General features: G+C 38.4%; 1 protein-coding gene across 3 annotated transcripts in view; it reads left to right on the top strand.

Moving 5' to 3' along the window:
• Positions 1 to 18,381, top strand: part of FHL5 (four and a half LIM domains 5) — a 62,586-nt gene extending 44,205 nt beyond the window's left edge. For all 3 annotated transcript variants that reach the window (XM_012182752.4, XM_060419224.1, XM_060419225.1), the window contains 3 exons: positions 1,609 to 1,778; positions 6,206 to 6,392; positions 13,978 to 18,381. In XM_012182752.4, the coding sequence (XP_012038142.1) occupies positions 1,609 to 1,778; positions 6,206 to 6,392; positions 13,978 to 14,141 (521 nt within the window). In that variant the 3' untranslated portion in view covers positions 14,142 to 18,381. The remainder of the gene's footprint in view (positions 1 to 1,608; positions 1,779 to 6,205; positions 6,393 to 13,977) is intronic.
• The last annotated feature ends 1,179 nt before the right edge of the window (positions 18,382 to 19,560 follow it).

The raw sequence follows: 19,560 nt of genomic DNA, 5'->3' as shown, positions 1-19,560 counted from the left end.
TCACAGTGCTTGTGTTCAAGAAACCTTTATTTCAGTTAATAATGGCCACAAAGTGCAATAGTAGTGATGCTGGCAATCCAGGTATGCTGAAAAAAAGCCATGAAGTGCTTGCTTTAAATGAAAAGACAGTTCTTAATTTAATAAGGAAATAAATTGCATGCTGAGGTTACTAAGATCTAATGTAAGAACAAATTCCCCATGCATGAAATCATGAAGGAGGAAAAAGAAATTTATGCTAGTTTTGCTGTCATGCCTCAAACTGCAAAAGTTACAGCCACAGTGCATGTAAGTACTTAGATAAGATGGAAAAGGCATTAAATTCTAACAGCAAGATATTTTCAGAAAGAGAGACCACATTCACATAATGTTTATTACAGTATATTGTTGTAATTGTTCTATTTTATTGTTATTAATCTCTTGCAATACCTAATCTATAAACTATAACATAGGTCTGTATATATAGGGAAAAAAACACGACACACACACACACACACGGTTACACACCCACCCACCCACCCACCCACCCACACACACACGGTTTGGTGTTACCTACAATGTCGAAGGAAATGGCAGCCCACTCCAGTGTTCTTGCCTGGAGAATCCCAGGGACGGGGAAGCCTGGTGGGCAGCCGTCTATGGGGCCGCACAGAGTCAGACATGACTGAAGCGACTTAGCAGCAGCAGCAGCGTCACACATCCACTGGAGATCTTGGGGTGTACCCCTCATAGATAAAGGGGACTATTACACAAAACCCTGCTTTTCAGAAAGACATCTTTCTTACTATCTCTTTATCTTGTTAAGTGTACTTTAGAAATGAAAAGATTATACTTTCTGTTTCCATTGGGCAAAGTGTACTGTCTTTTATAGATTGTCATAAACATAATTCATAGAAACATTTTGAACCAGAAACTGAACCAGGGAACAAAATCTACACCAATAAATAATGCTAAAACTGCATTTAACACCCTGTCCTAGGCAGAACCAATAGCATCAAAAAGCACAGCCCATCATAGGAGAATGGAATCAAGCATCATTTTGTATCTCAACAAACACTGGTCTGAGGGTCAGTCATCTTTCTTTTCTCTCAGGGAAAGCAAGGATCCATGTAAACTTACACCTTTAGGCAAGTAATAATCCTCTTCGTTGATCCTCTTCTCAATACCTATGGACAACAGCATAAGAACAATTCTATCTCATTTTCTCATTATAGATTCAAAGATTTTTCTAGGAGACTGTAACTACACAACATCAATCTCAGAAGTCTGTGCCCTGGGCATTCCTAATATCCTTGTAATTCTTATTATGGCCCAATTTATCTAAACCATGTGCAGCCTTTCAGAGTCTACTTTTATAGTCCTTTCACATCATAAAATTATGAAACAGCACAAGAATTTCCAGTGAAAGAGTGATTCACCATCATTGTGGCTGAATTCTATTGACCTCTTTTTTCAGATAAATGTTTTGGAAACCAAACACTATTTTTTTTTTCTATGTGGCTGATTAGTTTATTGCCTTAACATATAGTTTAAGTGATTTGATGTATTACTGCTTGAAAGAAAACAACGAAACTTGATTTGTACTAATAGACTCTTACTTTTCGGGTCCAGGTTCCCGCAAAATGGAATTTAAGGGTAACTACTGGCATGAAACCTGCTTTGTGTGTGAGCACTGCCGACAGCCAATAGGAACTAAACCTTTGATTTCCAAGGAGAGTGGCAATTACTGTGTGCCGTGTTTTGAAAAGGAGTTTGCTCACTACTGCAGCTTTTGTAAGAAGGTAAATATCTATAGAGCATGAAGCTTATGAAATCTTCCAAACCATTGCTTTTTAGCAACATTATATATCTGTAATTAACTGATACTAGCATATTATAGCCATCTTTGCACACACATGTTAGTATTGAATTCCAACAAGTTCAAAAGCACTACCTGTCACAGGGAGGAAGCCCATCTATTTTTATCACCATAAAATGCCACCAGAACATGAATTTAATGTTCCAAAAGCTCAAGTGATTTGATATTCCAGTTCCATTCACTGCTGTTCATGCAAGATTTCACGTATTCTGGTGAAGGACCCACATCTCTCTTTGAATACAAATATTTCTTAGAAAATTTTTGATCCATATAATTTCAGAGGGAGATGGATTTGTCTCACAGAGTGACTAAGGGAACCAATTTAAACAGGATATTTCACTCCTCACTTTATATCGAAGCAATGTAAATGTCTTCTTGGCTTGAAGCTTTTATATTTCTAGCAGTAGACAGATAAGAGAATGACAATCAAGAGTGACAAGATCATTAGGGAAACTCATTCATTAGACAGAAGGCTAAGCACTGCAAGTGGTTTCCTTCACCTCCAGTTGCAAAGCTTCATGTAGGGCCTTTTAACTTGGATACCCATTCAAACTTTTCCAATAGGAAAAAAAAGACATTTTTCAAGTAAACTTGGTACAATTCTTTTTTTATCCTCTAAGCTTTTACATGAAGTCACTCATCTCTATCACCTTGATAACATGTCTGTAATCCATTAATATATATTGATGTTCTCAAAGGAATCCTTATCTGTGAGGTATCATAAGTTTCAAATACCCCTGTAAGTTGTGATCAAAAAGCCTGAATCATGGAAACATGTACTAATTCAGTACAGTGGTTTCTAAACACTTTTGATCTACAGGCTACTCTGCGGCTGCTACTGCTGCTAAGTCGCTCCAGTCATGTCCGACTCTTGCGACCTCATAGACGGCAGCCCACCAGGCCCTCCGGTCCCTGAGATTCTCCAGGCAAGAACACTGGAGTGAGTTGCCATTTCCTTCTCCAGTGCATGAAAGTGAAAAGTGAAAGTGAAGTCGCTCAGTCGTGTCCGACTCTTAGCGACCCCATGGACTGCAGCCCACCAGGCTCCTCCGCCCATGGGATTTGCCAGGCAAGAGTACTGGAGTGGGGTGCCATTGCCTTCTCCGACAGGCCTCTCTAGCAGATCTCTGAAGACTATTTGCATATTTACATCCAGACAGCTAGCATGTCATTACCACTATCTACAAAGTAACACACACAGTAAGTTTCTACATACATTTAAAATACTGATGCTGCATTTGAGGAGGCATCGATAAAGTCCTAAGTTACAATTATTAAATTACACGATAGTTCAGTTCAGTTGCTGTCCGACCCTTTGCAACTCCATGGACTGCAGCACGCCGCTTCCCTGTCCATCACCAACTACTGGAGCTTGCTCAAACTCATGTCCATTGAATCAGTGATGCCATCCAACCATCTCATCCTCTGTCTTCCCCTTCTCCTCCTGCCCCCAATCTTTCAGGGTCTTTTCCAATGAGTCAGTTCATATCAGGTGGTCCAAGTACTAGAGTTTCAGCTTCACATCAATCCTTCCAATGAATATTCAGGACAGATTTCCTTTAGGATTGTGGTGGCTGAAAAGTACAACTGAAAGTAACATGACCTAAAACCATCTCAACCATGCAGACTTCCATTACTCTATCAGAAATACTGACTTAGAAAATGACTTTACAAGAAACAGTTAGACTCTATGACCCTGAGACAGATGAAGAAGAAGCTCTGCAAAAGTATCAGTCAATGAAATGCATTTAGAAAGAGATGATGGAAATAAAATGGATACATTGACCTGATTGTTTTGAGGGACAACTAAGTTGGCCATTTTTAGGCTGTATTTCTTAAGGACTTACCCTAAAATGAGACTTGTGGGAGTCATTTTAAAATCATTTGTTGGGCACACGATGTAAAGTTTCCTTCGGTGCTATTTGAGATTCAAATATCTTCTCTAGTATATCATAGCTGAGCACTGTTTGGGGCCAAAGCCCTGATGTTTCCCAGGTTAGAGGAGCCTGCCCTATATTTAGGACATGATTTTAAGTCCCCAGAAATTTATGAAATGTTTGTATTGGGTAGTAGAAAGATCACAACATGCCAGATTATTTTCTATTTAATTTTTTAAAACCACAAGTCCTTTAAGGAAAACTGGATATAAATGTTTCTAATCAAGATGATCCAAGCTGAAGAAAAACAATTTGTTTCAACCCAAGCCAAAGACCAAATATAAAACAAAAGAAAATAAGCAAAAACTACTTGACAACCAGCCCACAGAATTTTTTCATAGATTTTATTTTCTGAAACTAAAATGTATTTTCTACCAGAAAGCAAGTAACCTCAAACAATAGTCCTTTGAATTCAAATTCCACAAGTTTCACATGTTCCAAAATTGATCAGCTGTCATCCACTGAGGGCAAAATCATTGTTGCCCCACTTTGCCAGAGAAGAAACATGTTCTAAATCCTGGGATCAATCAGTATCAAAAACCAGGCTTGGATGTTAGACTTCATCTTAGCCTGTCTGCCTCTTCAAAAGGAATATAATCACAAACAAGCTATTTTTAATGTTCCAGAGTTTCATCTCCATAATGAAACAATCTTTAGTGTGTACATCAAGTTTCATTTTGCTGTGAATACAGTTTTCAAGTTTTGAATCTTTTAAGCCTTGCCTGCTAATCATTTGACCAAACAAATCAAAAGAATCTTGAATTCTGCTGTGCCTGTTGTAAGGCATTTGAAGTCAGTAGGGGGCATTTTAAATTGCTTTAGTTCAGACACACCATTATGTTTCCCATTTACTTATTTAAAATAGTATATATTTTTTTCTCATTTACAAAAAATAACTTTCTATCAAATATCTTTAATTATTAAGGTAGTCATTGGAAAATTTTTAAATATCTTTTAGGATAATCTTTTCAAAAGCCTGGAGCATAGACAGTTGTTTGTTTAATTTGTCACAATAGAACGGCTTAGAATAGACTTTTTCTATATCTAGTTAATTTGCATACAAAGCCTACAGGCACCATCTCAGATATCACATTGCTTCAGTCATTAGAAGACATTTCTATGAATGCTTGCCAGGTTCCGAAACCACCCCCCAAGAGCTCAGCAGCCATGGATTTGAAAGATGCTAGGACTTAAAAATTGCTATACAAGTAAAGTTGTCTAATGTTTTTCCATTTGATTTTTAAATAGAGATATCTCAGTCTTTTAAAAGGTAGAATCCATGCATTAAACTGGGTTAGAAAATATTTTATGGCAAAATAACAAGCATCTCTGCAAAACCCTAACACATCACACATTAAGGTTCAATGTACAGCACTGATGACTGAATCCTAGCACTGAAAGCTCACAGAGTTGCCCACAGTCATCCCATTTGTGCTAGGTACAATGGTAGAATTGCTTTTCAAACATTTTTTCCCTTGGTGCTTCTTCATCATTCAACAAAGATTTCTCAGTGGCTTATCAGTGCAAAGCAAACTCGTCTCAGTATATGTTCGTGGTTAGGCACACAGACTGTGCAATCAGACCACAGGTTTGAATTCTCACTCTGTGTGTCCCTAGCAAGAGATGTAACTGCTCTAACTCTGGAGTGGTTCATCTCTAAAGAGGGAAGATACTGTGTCAGGATGTTGAGAATGTTAAGAACAGGTTAAGTACAGGACTAAAGACTGAAAAAACATCTTAGAAATATTGGTCATTATTAGCAGATGATGCGTGCCATGCCAAGCTACTTCAGTCAGGTCCAGCTCTTTCAACCCCATGCACTATAGCCCACTAGGCTCCTCTGTCCATGGGAATTCTACAGGCAAGAATACTGGAGTGGGTTGATCTTCCCAACCCAGGGACTGAACCTGAGTCTCTTGGAGCTCTTGCACTGGCACACGGGTTCTTTACCACTAGCACCACCCAGGAATGGTGCTTAGCAAATCCTTTCAGGGTTGCTACTGCTGAATAAAGCATTCAGGAAAAAATAGCTTTTTTAAAGGATTCTTAGAAGTTATATTTGAACATTAGAGCATAGCATAGAAAGTATCTTAACTCTAATGGCAGATCTTTGAAGACCAACAAGAAAGAGAAAGATGAGCAAAGAAATCAAGGGCCTATATCTTTTTTTATCTTCCTGAGCTCATCATGACCCTGCTTCTTTCCTATACCACTGTAGGAGAAAAATTAGGACAATTCTCATCAGTTCTATTTGATCGAGATAGCCTTTTGTTTTACTTTGGTTCAAAGAAATCACAGGAAAAAGACATCCTGACACAAGGTGATAGGGTAGCTCGAAGTACCACTTGTGGGCAAAGAAGAGGATCACAAAAGACATCCCATGGTCATTGCCTTTTTTCTGATCATTTGCCAGGTGATAACTTCAGGTGGGATAACGTTTCGTGACCAGCCATGGCATAAAGAGTGTTTTCTGTGCAGCGGCTGTAGGAAAGAGCTCTGTGAGGAAGAGTTTATGTCCAGAGATGACTATCCATTCTGTCTGGATTGCTACAACCATCTCTATGCCAAAAAGTGTGCCGCCTGCACCAAGCCTATTACTGGTAAGTTTAATATATTCTTAGCATGAAAAAGTATGGTTCTGAAAATGCTATACAGTTAATTTAGGAAATGTCATTTTAAAAAGGATGATCTTTCCCTTATGTTTCCTTTTGAAACAAACATGAGTACTTATATATAAATATGAATGTTACACAGAACCCTCAAGGTAAGTATAGAGTATAATTAAGGAAGCTAGGCTCTGTAGAGGGTCATTAATGCTAAACTTCACGGTACTGATTCAAAGTAAAGTAATAGTTCAGGAAAGGAGAGTAAAAGGCCTTGGGGGTGGGGGGGAGGTGTGTGTGTGTCTGTGTCTGTGTGTCTGTGTCTGTGTCTGTGTGTGTGTCTGTGCGTGTGTGTCTGTGCGTGTCTGTGTGTGTTAGTTGCTTAGTCATGTCCGACTCTTTGCAACCCCATAGACTGTAGCCCACCAGGCCCCTCCATCCCTGGGATTCTCCAGACAAGAACACTGGAGTGGGTTGCCATTTCCTTCTCCAAAAGGAACTATAGAAAGAAAGAAAGTGAAGTCGCTCAGTTGCGTCCGACTCTGCAACCCCATGGACTGTAGCCTACCAGGTTCCTCCATCCATGGAATTTCCCAGGCAAGAGTACTGGAGTGGGTTGCCACGTCCTTCTCCAGGCCTGAGTTGAGGTAGAACTTTAAGAAACTGAGTGGGAGAAAGGGATACTTATAAATCAAAATGCTGCTCAATTCTAAACAAGTGTAAAGGGGCCTTAAAGTAGAAAAAGTTTTAATTAAATGCAAGTACTGTGCAAAAATCAGAAGTTATAAATAATTACGATAGCACAGGTGAGGAATTAATTAAACCTCAATTTAAGATGACTCTAACAAATGTATTATTCTCTTTTCATTCTGTTCACTTACAGAATTATCAAATTATGAATAGATAAAATGAGATAGCATTCTGTTAAACAAAATATGTGTGATATGATTTTAAAATAACATAAATGGTAAATCTATCTGTGCTAAATGAGTTTTCAAGGTGAAAAGCATGTTGTATTTTCCTCTGAGTTACTTCTAAAATGCTAATCCTGACATAAGAGAACTGACACTCTCATCCCTGAAAAACCCAATAGCTCTTCTTTTTTTCTCTCCTTTTTAAAAATTTATTTTCAACTGAAGGATAATTGCTTTACAGTACTGTGTTGGTTTCTGCTAAACATCAACATGAATCAGACATAGGAATACCTATGTCCCCCGCCTCTTGAAGCTCCCTCCCACCTCCACCCCTATCCCATCCCTCTAGGTTGTTATAGAGCCTTGATCTGAGGTCCCTGAGTCATGCAGCAAATTCCCACTGGCTATCTATTTTGCATATGGTAATGTATATTTCCATGTCACTCTCTCCATACGACCCTTCTCTCCTTCCTTCCCCGGCTCCTGAATCCATAAGTCTGTTCTCTGTGTCTGTGCCTTCGTTGCTGCCCTACAAATAATTCATCAGTACCATCTTTCTAGATTCCATACACATGCATTAATATATGATATTTGTTTTTTTCTTGCTTACTTACATCACTCTGTATAACCGGCTCTAGGTTCATCCACCTCATTAGAACCGACTCAAATAAGTTCCCTTTTATGGCTGAGTAATATTCCATTTCAACAGCTATTCTTTCAGGTATGGTCACCAAATAACATGGCAGAACTGTATTTCTGTTCTCCATTCCTAGGACTCTTAGATCATATTTCACTTCTGGCTCAGTTCATGTAACACAGGACTATTACAGATTATTCTATCCCTTTTCTCCTCCTCTATCTTCAGATATATCACAAGTAAAATTGAATATTTATTTATCTCCAAGTAAAGAGTTTTGCTGCAAGCCCAGCTTGATAGGCTTTCACTTTCTTGCAAGGGAGGAAGTTTCCTCGATAAACAGAGCATGGTCTTGTTTCTCCATACAAGGCACCATATTTTGTTAGAATCTCACACCAGCCCATGGGCTACAGCTGGCCAGCAAGCATGTTTTGTTTGGCCTGCATAAGCTTGGAAACAACTAATGTAAAATCCATCTCTTCAGCCAAAAAGAAAATGAAGAGCCTGCCCGAGGTGAACATACTGCCCTCACACTCCTGGCCAGGTCACTGTCACAGGGAGCTGAGTGACTGGCCCACTGTGCAGGGCTTGCCCCCTTTGTTCCTCCCACAATCATTTGGCTATGTCACCTCTGCAGCCCTTTCAGGGACATACACTGGCAATTTTAGATCATAGGGCTCCAAGGCTTGGACTGTTAATAACTCTGCTCTCCTGCTTCTGCATATCTGGCAACTCCTGCAGCCAAGGGAATAAGCCACCCTCTCTACTGGTTCTAGCTAGAAATGAAACTTCCAAAAATGTAACAGTAACTGGAGCTCCAAAAACTTAGTCGAATATGCAATCACAGCTTGATGGACTCAGACAATTTATTCTACAACACTTTTCTTGAATTGGCCAGAAAAGGCGGGGAGAGGGGGCTGGCAGGGGGTTGGGGTGGGGCACTGGCGGGGGGTGGGGTGGTGGATTTCCATGAAGAAATGAAAAATTTCAACAACTTAAAAATGTTTGAAAATTTCCAGGGACTCAAATGGCTAGTATGGATCTTAAAGAGCCTATACAAGCTTTGAACCTGAAGAGTTTCCATTCTGATCCATCACCACAGATGCATGTGTCTAAGTGATTTTTCTGATGGACTGCTACAGGTCAATTACTGAATGCAGCTTTTTTAAAATCAGACAGAAAAACCACATTTTCCACATGAAACATAGGGATGATCAGGAACCAAAGATTTGTCCCCAAAGTAATTCAAATGCAGGATATATATTTAGAATAATCAGTCTGTTGATCATTATCTTAATCTTCTTTTGGCTCTGTGATTGAGACACACCAGAAACTAAATGCCTTCAAAAACTTCCAACTCACATTAGTATGTTTTGATCTGATTTTTAAATATATATGGGCTTCCCAGGTAACTCAAACGGTAAACAACCTGCCTGCAATGTCGAGCCCTGGGTCAGGAAGATCCCCTGCAGAAGGGCATGGCAACCCACTCCAGTATTCTCACCTAGAGAATCCCAAGGACAGAGGAGTCTGGCAGGCTACAGTCCATGGGGTCATAGAGTCAGACATAAACTGAGCGACTAACACTTTTAAATATATATGTATGTATGTATGTGTGTGTGTGTATATATATATATAGAGAGAGAGCTAATTCAAATCCTGAAAGATGATGCTGTGAAAGTGCTGCACTCAATATGCCAGCAAATTTGGAAAACTCAGCAGTGGCCACAGGACTGGAAAAGGTCAGTTTTCTTTCTAATCCCAACGAAAGACAATGCCAAAGAATGCTCAAACTACTGCACAATTGCACTCATCTCACACGCTAGTAAACTAATGCTCAAAATTCTCCAAGCCAGGCTTCAGCAATAAGTGAACCATGAACTTCCAGATGTTCAAGCTGGTTTTAGAAAAGGTAGAGGAACCAGAGATCAAATTGCCAACATCCACTGGATCATCAAAAAAGCAAGAGAGTTCCAGAAAAACATCTATTTCTGCTTTATTGACTATGCCAAAACCTTTGACTGTGTGGATCACAATAAACTGGAAAATTCTGAAAGAGATGGGAATACAGACCACCTGACCTGCCTCTTGAGAAATCTGTATGCAGGTCAGGAAGCAACAGTTAGAACTGGACATGGAACAACAGACTGGTTCCAAATAGGAAAAGGAATATGTCAAGGCTGTATATTGTCACCCTTATTTAACTTATATGCAGAGTACATCATGAGAAACGCTGGGCTGGAAGAAATACAAGCTGGAATCAAGACTGCCGGGAGAAATATCAATAACCTCAGATATGCAGATGACACCACCCTTATGGCAGAAAGTGAAGAGGAACTAAAAAGCCTCTTGATGAAAGTGAAAGTAGAGAGTGAAAAAGTTGGCTTAAAGCTCAACATTAAAAAAACGAAGATCATGGCATCCGGTCCCATCACTTCATGGGAAATAGATGGGGAAACAGTGGAAACAGTGTCAGACTTTATTTTTTGGGGCTCCAGAATCACTGCAGATGGTGACTGCAGCCATGAAATTAAAAGACACTTACTCCTTGGAAGAAAAGTTATGACCATCCTAGGTAGCATATTCAAAAGCAGAGACATTACTTTGCTGACTAAGGTCTATCTAGTCAAGGCTATGGTTTTTCCAGTGGTCACATATGGATGTGAGAGTTGGACTGTGAAGAAAGCTGAGTGCCGAAGAATCGATACTTTTGAAGTGTGGTGTTGGAGAAGACTCTTGAGAGTCCCTTGGACTGCAAGGAGATCCAACCAGTCCATTCTGAAGGAGATCAGCCCTGGGATTTCTTTTGGAAGGAATGATGCTAAAGCTGAAGCTCCAGTACTTTGGCCAACTCATGCGAAGAGTCAACTCATTGGAAAAGACTCTGATGCTGGGAGGGATTGGGGGCAGCAGGAGAAGGGGACGACAGAGGATGAGACGGCTGGATGGCATCACTGACTCGATGGATGTGAGTCTGAGTAAACTCCGGGAGTTGGTGATGGACAGGGAGGCCTGGAGTGCTGCAATTCATGGAGTCGCAAAGAGTCGGACACGACTGAGCGACTGAAGTGAACTGATATATATATATATTCTCTGTAGTAGTGCTTCTTTAAAGTTGAGCTATTTGAACTAATGTACCACAGGGAACTATATATTAATACCATACATTTATCTTCTGAAAATTGTACATTCAGGCAAACAATATGTCATTCCCAGAAACTATGTTAGAACTGTTTTTAAAACATCACTTTAAATTAACTAGATCTATAAGGAACAACTCAAGATGTAACTATAAGTTTTTTCTCCTCTAAGATAGGATTGCCTTTCTAAGGAGATAAATGAAGCAGCTTGACCTAGTGGGAAGAGCACTGATCTAGGGAGTAAAAGACCATGGCCTTGTCTCTGCCCTGATTACTGTGTGACTATAGGTATGCAATTCACCTCCAAGGTCCTCATTTGTCTTCTTGCAAAATGAGGAATTAAATAAGATCACATCTTTGCTGTTTTCTATTTCTGTTTATTTTCAGTAAAGTGAGTTTCAAATGTTGGCTTCTTCAGACAGAGATGCTAATATTTCTGGTTATGTTCCTTAAGAAAGAAAATTCAGACTTAATTTGGTGAAGTTGGAAGCACAGATTCTGAAACAGATGGCCTAGGATTGAATCCCAGACCTGCCACTTAGCAGCCGGGTGATTTGGCCAAGAGGCTAACCTCTCTGTTTGACAATTACTATCTGCAAAGTCAGGTTGATGGTAATAACTACCCCATGGAGTGAGGTGAGAGCTATATGAAGTAAAGGGCTTGGAATAGTGACTGGTTCATCTTTAAGAGCTCAACAAAGGCCAGCTCTTCATTTTCAGGAATAAATGAAGCCAGATAAAACAGGTGTCAGAGTCCTGTTTCCTGGTTGACTTTCTTATTGAAAACGACCCTTATGATGTGAGGGAGTAAACACATCCAAAATCAAAACAATTTATAACCATCTCACATGTTAAGTCAAGACTTTCTTATATCCCTGCTACCAGATGCTTCCTTTTTATTCTTCTTTGTAAAATTCTAGAAGAATTATTTTTACATTTGCCACCTGTATAAAGCTTAATAACAAATCAAGAAAATTTCATGTGCATCAAAATGCTAGATGTGCAATAATTAAATTCATGAACAGAAGTGGTTTATGTATATATAGAACATTATTCTTGCAATCAGCTTATTAACATCTTGAATAACATTAAGGGGATTAATTGGTACATTATTGATTTACTCTCGTTAGAAAGTAATGATGGCATCATAAATAAGCTATAAATTTCATCAAGAAAAGTACAAGAATTTGATGTAAATGTATCCCTGAACTAGTAAATTGTATGCGAAGGCATCAAAAAACATTTCCAGGAAGGAAACAAAACCTCATTATCATATCAAAGGAGAATTTACCTGAAATAAAATATTTATTCACCTTTTTTGCTTTACCATCCCAAATGGAATATTTGGAAATCACATGTGCATCAGCACATGAACTATTTTAGCCTCACTAAAACAGTGTGATAAGCAAACCACAAGAACTTCATAGCACCAAGATCGCTTGGAAAAAACCTGGCAAATGAAGATTCAAGTCTAGGGCAACCCAAACCCTTACCAGACCTTAGACCTTTTCTCCTTTTTTACAACTCCTCAAAATCAGTTCCTTAAACTGTACCCTGGATTCATATTTGGGGTATAGAGACAGAGTCTCATCAAAGACTCAAAATCTCATACCTTTCTTATTAATAGAAACCCTATGGCTCAAGTAAGGCCCACGTTGAAATGGGGGAGCCGATTTCATTGGGTAACATGGCTTCAGCGGCCACAAGAATAAGATTCACACATCTTTGTTGCAAGCCTACACTGTCATCAACTCTGGGCAGGGTAGCAAGGTTATCATATGAGGCTAGCTAAGGACAGTTTGGATGAAATTCTCTATTGGAGCCTTTTGGAAATTGTGTCTCAAGCCACAGTATGACTGTGGGACTTTATCTTGAATAAAACTAAACATGGGAAGAGAGAGAAGAGAACTGTAAGTCATTAAAATATCAGATACCAGGCTGAGAAGTATTCATTTATTTTACCTTAACTTTGCTTCAAAGTAAACAGGGTCACGAGGAAGGAAAAAATACTCTTACTTAGATAAATAAGTAACTTACTTAGATAAGCAAGTAACTAAGTAAGTAACTTACTTTGAAGTTCTGACTTCAAAACTTATTCCTTCTTCTCATTGCAATACCCTAAATTTCCTTATGTCTTGTGAAAATCGCTCAGCCGTGTACAACTTTGTGACCCCATGGACTAATACAGTCCATGGAATTCTCCAGGCCAGAATACTGGAGTGGGTAGCCTTTCCCTTCTCCAGGGGATCTTCCCAACCCAGGGATCGAACCCAGGCCTCCTGCATTACAGGCAGATTCTGAGCCACAAGGGAAGCCTTATGTCTTAGGCAATTGGGAGCTGTCTCCAAAAATATGTGCTTTGTATACTCAAGTTCTTGGCAACCGACTCCACTACTCTTGCTTGGAAACTCCCATGGACGGAGGAGCCTGGTGGGCTGCCGTCCATGGGGTCGCTAAGAGTCGGACATGACTGAGCAACTTCACTTCCACTTTTCACTTTCATGCACTGGAGAAGGAAATGGCAACCCACTCCAGTGTTCTTCCCTGGAGAATCCCAGGGACAGGGGAGCCTGGTGGGCTGCCGTCTCTGGGGTCGCACAGAGTTGGACACGACTGAAGCGACTTGGCAGCAGCAGCATACCCAAGTTCAACATACTTATGTAGATTATGGGACAAAATTGACTGAGTATCTGGCTGGATCTCAAAGGAAGAACCTGTGGATGTCATTCCCGAATGGATACAGGCCACTGCGGGTTGCATCATTTCTTGGTTACTTTCTTGATGCGGTCTTACTCACTGTTTTATCTCCAGCTCCCAGAAGTGTACCTGATAGAATGCTCCATCTATTTGTTGAAAGAATAAATTACTCTTTTTCTCCAATTGCTTTACAGGTCTCAGAGGTGCCAAGTTTATCTGCTTTCAAGACCGCCAGTGGCACAGTGAATGCTTTAACTGTGGGAAGTGCTCCGTCTCCTTGGTGGGGGAAGGCTTCCTGACTCACAACAAGGAAATCTTCTGCCGCAAATGTGGCTCTGGGGTGGACACTGACATCTAGAAGGAGATAGTCCCTCCCCACTGGAAATCCACCTTGCTTTTGTTCTCACTAAATCCAAAACTCAACTGACACTGCACTTCTGACTTAATGTTTAGAAAAAAATTCACGCAGAGTTTATAGCACAAGTGCTTTTGCACACATTCTAACTGAACTATAAGGGCTCAGAAAAAGCACAGTCTAACAGAAATGAATACACTCTAAATCACAAAGACACCTTTCCTTGCAAAATACTGCACTCTGCTGTTAGAAAATATGGGAAAATATTTCTTTATTGTAATCTAATGTATAACCTATACCTAGAAGTCATGGATTTTATTACTGAAATCTGATGTTTTTCAAAACTGCAGAGTAAGAAGGATACCAAGAGATCAAATTGAAAGACATACATGAGACTAATGTTTGCATTCCTCACTAGTTATACATAACATGCTTGGCTGTGAATGGTAGAAGAGCAAAAATGGTCAGGGAAAACATCAGTAATCATCATATTTAGGTTTTTTGTCATTTTATCATTCTTTTATTGTTCACAAGTACTAACTTTGGAGTTGAAAACCAAAGCTGCAATTTGCCCTCATCCTCCCCACTTCCGCAAGTAGTTGGTTACCATATTTAATCAAAGGAATTTGAGAATTCTGGGCACCATGCCCCTCATTCTCTGCATAGATACAAAGGTGTCCTTCCCCCCCAGGGATAGTTGAAGCATAGGTTTCAACACATTTTGTGTTGAAAGCATTTCAAAGTCCACATGAAATTTTTTTCTAAATATTTACATATTCCCTGAAAGAAAAGTCTATTCTTTCAAAAGAGCAAACCAGGATAATCACTGTCCCCAAAGGCAAACCTTTAAAGTAAACTGATCATTAAATCATCACTTGTGGAAATGAGTTTTAGGAAAGGGATTGTGAGTTGGAACACGACTTTCATCCAAATATCTAAAGGCAAATAGAATACATAATTAGCTCTGAGCCTCATGCATTTTGCCTTCCAACATGTCACAGATGATTAATGAGAAGACATAAAAGTGAGTTTTGAAGAAATCTAGTAATAATAATAACCTAAAAAGAATAACTCACTGCTGATAATTCAGGACCTGTGAAGAAGCACAACAGAGCAATAAGGTCTGTAAATGAGGCTTCCTCCGCACCTGGGCGACCCACATCACCTGTGCTACTTAGGTCACCGTGCCTAGAACTTCAGTCTCTTGCATTGACTCTGAGGGGCACTCTCGACCTCCAGGAGCCATTCTACAAATGAACCAGTGTGTTTATTGGTCACGGCCTTAATGAAAACCTATCACTATATGTTTATCTTTATACCACACATCTATTGATGATGACCCTAACTAGCTGCCCCTGGACAAAAATTTCCATATTATGTAGGATAAATGGAAATCAACCTCTGCTCTTGTTCAATTATGACCCTTGGTTATAGCGTCACGGGTGCAGCAGAGGGAGGTCAGGAGAAGAAATCCAGACTGACACGACATTTTTATAAGTGTCTACTCTCATATGAGTGCACTAAAGGTTCTGACTGAAGTCTAATTACATGCTGTGGTTGGTTACAATGATTAAAATAGCATCACAGAAGATTCAATTAAAATTGTTATGGAAACACAATTTTCGAAAAAGTTTAAAATGCAAGAACATTTGGAGATGTCAGCAATTTAGAGATACAAATAAAAGGTCAGGCTTCATTGGCTATTTGAAAGATGTAATTGTCCTTTTTTGGGTATTAACAATGCCAAGATATTTTCTTATGTTAACATTTAAACGTAGACAAAAATATTAATATTCTTCCTGCATTGCTTGAAATTGCACATGTAGAACTGAATATGCCAATTGTTCAACGCTTTAGAATATGATAACAGTGAACCATATATTTAGAAAGCCAAGCCATTCTGAATCTGTGTGGACATACAATATGTAATACTGTCTCAGTTAATCAATTAGAAGTAAACATACAAAATGGTTTTTCTTAAACAATTGGTATCGTTTAGGCATTTTGCTGTGTGAGACTGGGGGGGATGTGAGTATGCACATGATCAGGCATTTTACTCAATTCACAGAATCATTTTGTCATCCTTTGATAAGTACAGTTAAGTATATCTTATCACTAAGCTACCTTCTAAATGTGGAATTATCTCTATTTTTAGAAGATATTTCTTCCATATTTATGGGTAGCTTAGTCATCAAACACATATTAAAGATGTACAATGCACAGTTAGAGCTCAGGCTGCTATGATTCTGGAGTGGTAGGGAGGTAGGTAGATCAGGGTATGGAAGCACTGGACTGCCAGATGCAGAGAGCTCATAAAAAGCACCACTACAGGCATAACACAGAGCAACAACAACTGAGAAAAGACACAGTTAGACTGACACATAAAGAAAGTAAAAATCATACATCATATGCAATAGGTGGTTTAGGTCAATAAAAAGAAAACCCCTCTAACTGACTTACCACAAGATAGAACGGACTGTCTCAGAAAGCAGTGGGCTCCCAAGATTCAGGGCATGACATCTACACAAATAAGGAAGCAGTTAGAAACCAACCTGTGTGCTGAGAACAACCCAATGGCTTGGAAATAGCAGAGTACCTGTGCCAAAGAGGAAGAAGAAATGGGATTGCTAAAGAAAAGGGTCAGATGAAGGGATAGTATGAACTCTTAGAATAATGGTTTATACTTAATAGAATAGGAAAGAGAAAGTTAGTTACTGTTTTTAAAAAGAGGAGAAAAACATGTAAAGAACATTGTGCTAAGCATTATGACAATGTGTAAAGAACCTTGTGCTAATGATCGCATGTAGCCTACAACAGAAGAGGGCAAGTTTCTGAAGGTGAAGATATCTGACTCCAGTAATACCTTTGATTAGTGGCTGCAGAAGTGAAGAAAAGGGCAGCAATAGGTAATGCAAACCAAGAGCTAGATTTAATGATATAGATGAGTGAACAAGTCAATGAATCAAATATTTTATGCTGTCATGTTGCAGTTAGAGATGAAAAAGAAAAATGCAGAAAAGAATTTCTGCTTTCATCATAAGAGGAAGGGTGCCCAAGTCATTTTTCACTCAACAAAACCATAACACATCATATTGGAAAAATCTAGGGCCTATTGGTTAAGTGAAGTGTAATGGTGCTACAATCATGGGTTGAAAACTTACTTTAAAAAAAAAAGAAACATTAAATTGTACTTTGGAGGGAAAGATTGCTCAACCATGGTGAAAATGAATCACGCTGTCAAAAAAAACCTTGATTAAATATCACTGCAAAATTTAGTCCTACAAATGAAAAATTAACCTAGAAATATATGTCTGTTGTTAGTAATAATAACATCATTTTTTAAGAAAAAATTACTTTTTAACCTACTTTTGGTATATTGATAGCAATTCATGTTTTAAATAGGAAAAGATGGTTATAATATGCTTGAGGTATATTTCATTGAGCACAGAAATTATTCTCAAATACAATCATAAATATTCATTATTACAATAATATCATTTTTGCTTGTTTTATAAATTTTGATTTTCAAAATTTTCTTATGCTAAATAAGTTTTCATAGTACACATTTCTCAAACTGTATTTGGAGATTTAATTTTTACATTAACTGCAGTAAGCAAGATAGATATGGAGTAACTTTATAGAGTTTATATGTCTATTACATAGTTATTAATTTTATCTTCACTTTTACAATACCTAAATTAGCTATCTGTTCAAATATCATTTCAGAGTATTAAAGCAGGAATAGCATAATTCAATTCTGTCTGATTCAAACAGTAATATCTCCATATCTATGTTCTGTCTTATAATCACATTTTAAAATATTCTAAACTAAGAATTATTTTAATTACTATATCTTTGATTCTAAAAATATTCTATCAGAGATATCTCACTTCAGTTGAATTTTCTTATTTCTTATTTTGAGGTAGTCTTCTGCTAATTTCATTTATATACTGGGGGAATTGGTAAGACTCCTATTGCTTTTAATCTCTTCTTAATTTTGTCTAAAGCAAAATTTGCATCTGTAATAGACTTCATGTAACTTCAGCTAATCCATACTACAAGCATCAATTAAATTCTCTCTAGAGTTACATTAGATGATTCATTTAATGTCAGAATGTATTCCACAAAGAAACATTCAGAAAAATATCTCTCACCAAACATTTCTAGTGCATTTTAAGTCATAGGGCTTTGAAATATATGATGAAATTCTTATGGGTACTCAATAAATATTTACGTCTTGGAATGGTATTTCTTCAATGAAATGGTCAGAATGTTACTAGAAATTATACTTGCAGGGATATATCTTTATCATGAAGCTCTTCCCCCAAAACTATCAGATCTTTAGATCTTCACTGTCTTACCAGAAACATTCCAAAAGTCAGCTGGAATAACTATAAAGAAATGTTTGGGGAACTTTGTGGTCCTCTTTCTAAGAAGAAGTAAAGGAGATCGATCGTGCTTCACTGGTAACTCAGCAGTAAAGAATCTGCCAGCCAGTGCAGGGGATGTGGGTTCAAGATCCCTGGAGAAGGAAATGGCAACCCAGTGCAGTACTCTGGCCTGGAGAATCCCATGGACAGAGGAGCCTGGCAGGCTACAGTCCATGGGGTCACAGAGAGTCAGATATGACCGCACACACCCACACACACCTGTTAAATGTGGGGTTGGAGGAGATATTTCTCAAACTGAGAATCAAAAAGGAGGGGAAAGGAATGAAAATGATTCATGCTCAAGTTTCAGTTTATACAGGAAATAACAGAGTTTATGTGTATTCAGAATGCCTGGATTGTATATCTCTGTGGTTGAGAAAGGAAACAGCTCACTGTGATAGAATTATGATCCATGTCACAGAGAAGCAAAGAGTATTTGGGTCAAGCATTTTCCCACGAATGGTAATAAACTTATGGAGTGGATGCCCATAAAGGGTTCTCTGAATGAGGAACATTGATGAGCTCAACAGACACCCATTCAATGACTCAAACAGTGACATTAAATGCTATTCCCATCACATCTAAAAACAAAAATTAGGTCTGACATTTATGGAAGTCCACACACAGAATCCCAAAGGCTTATTCTTTATTTATACAAGTTACAATCTACTCCTAATTTGCCTCTGTAGCATCATTTATGAAGCCATTTATCTGAGAACTTTAACCCAAGGAAATAAATGAGGGAGTATGAATAAAGAAGAAATGAAGAATAAAAGAGTGGTAATAAAAAATTAACATTCCTGAAAAAAAAAAACAGAAAATTTAATTGATTTTAAAGACGTTTTCCCCTATACTATAATAAAACATTTTCAAAACCACAAGGCATTTGAAGGAAGCAAAATAAATGGGCAAAGGAAAAGAAAATTTGATAAAATTTGACATGAGAACTACAATTTGATATCTGTCACCCAGGTGGCTCTAGTAGTAAAGAA

Source organism: Ovis aries, chromosome 8 (genome assembly GCF_016772045.2).
Source record: "Ovis aries strain OAR_USU_Benz2616 breed Rambouillet chromosome 8, ARS-UI_Ramb_v3.0, whole genome shotgun sequence".
Lineage (NCBI taxonomy): Eukaryota > Metazoa > Chordata > Mammalia > Artiodactyla > Bovidae > Ovis > Ovis aries.
This window is presented reverse-complemented; position numbering and strand designations above follow the sequence as displayed.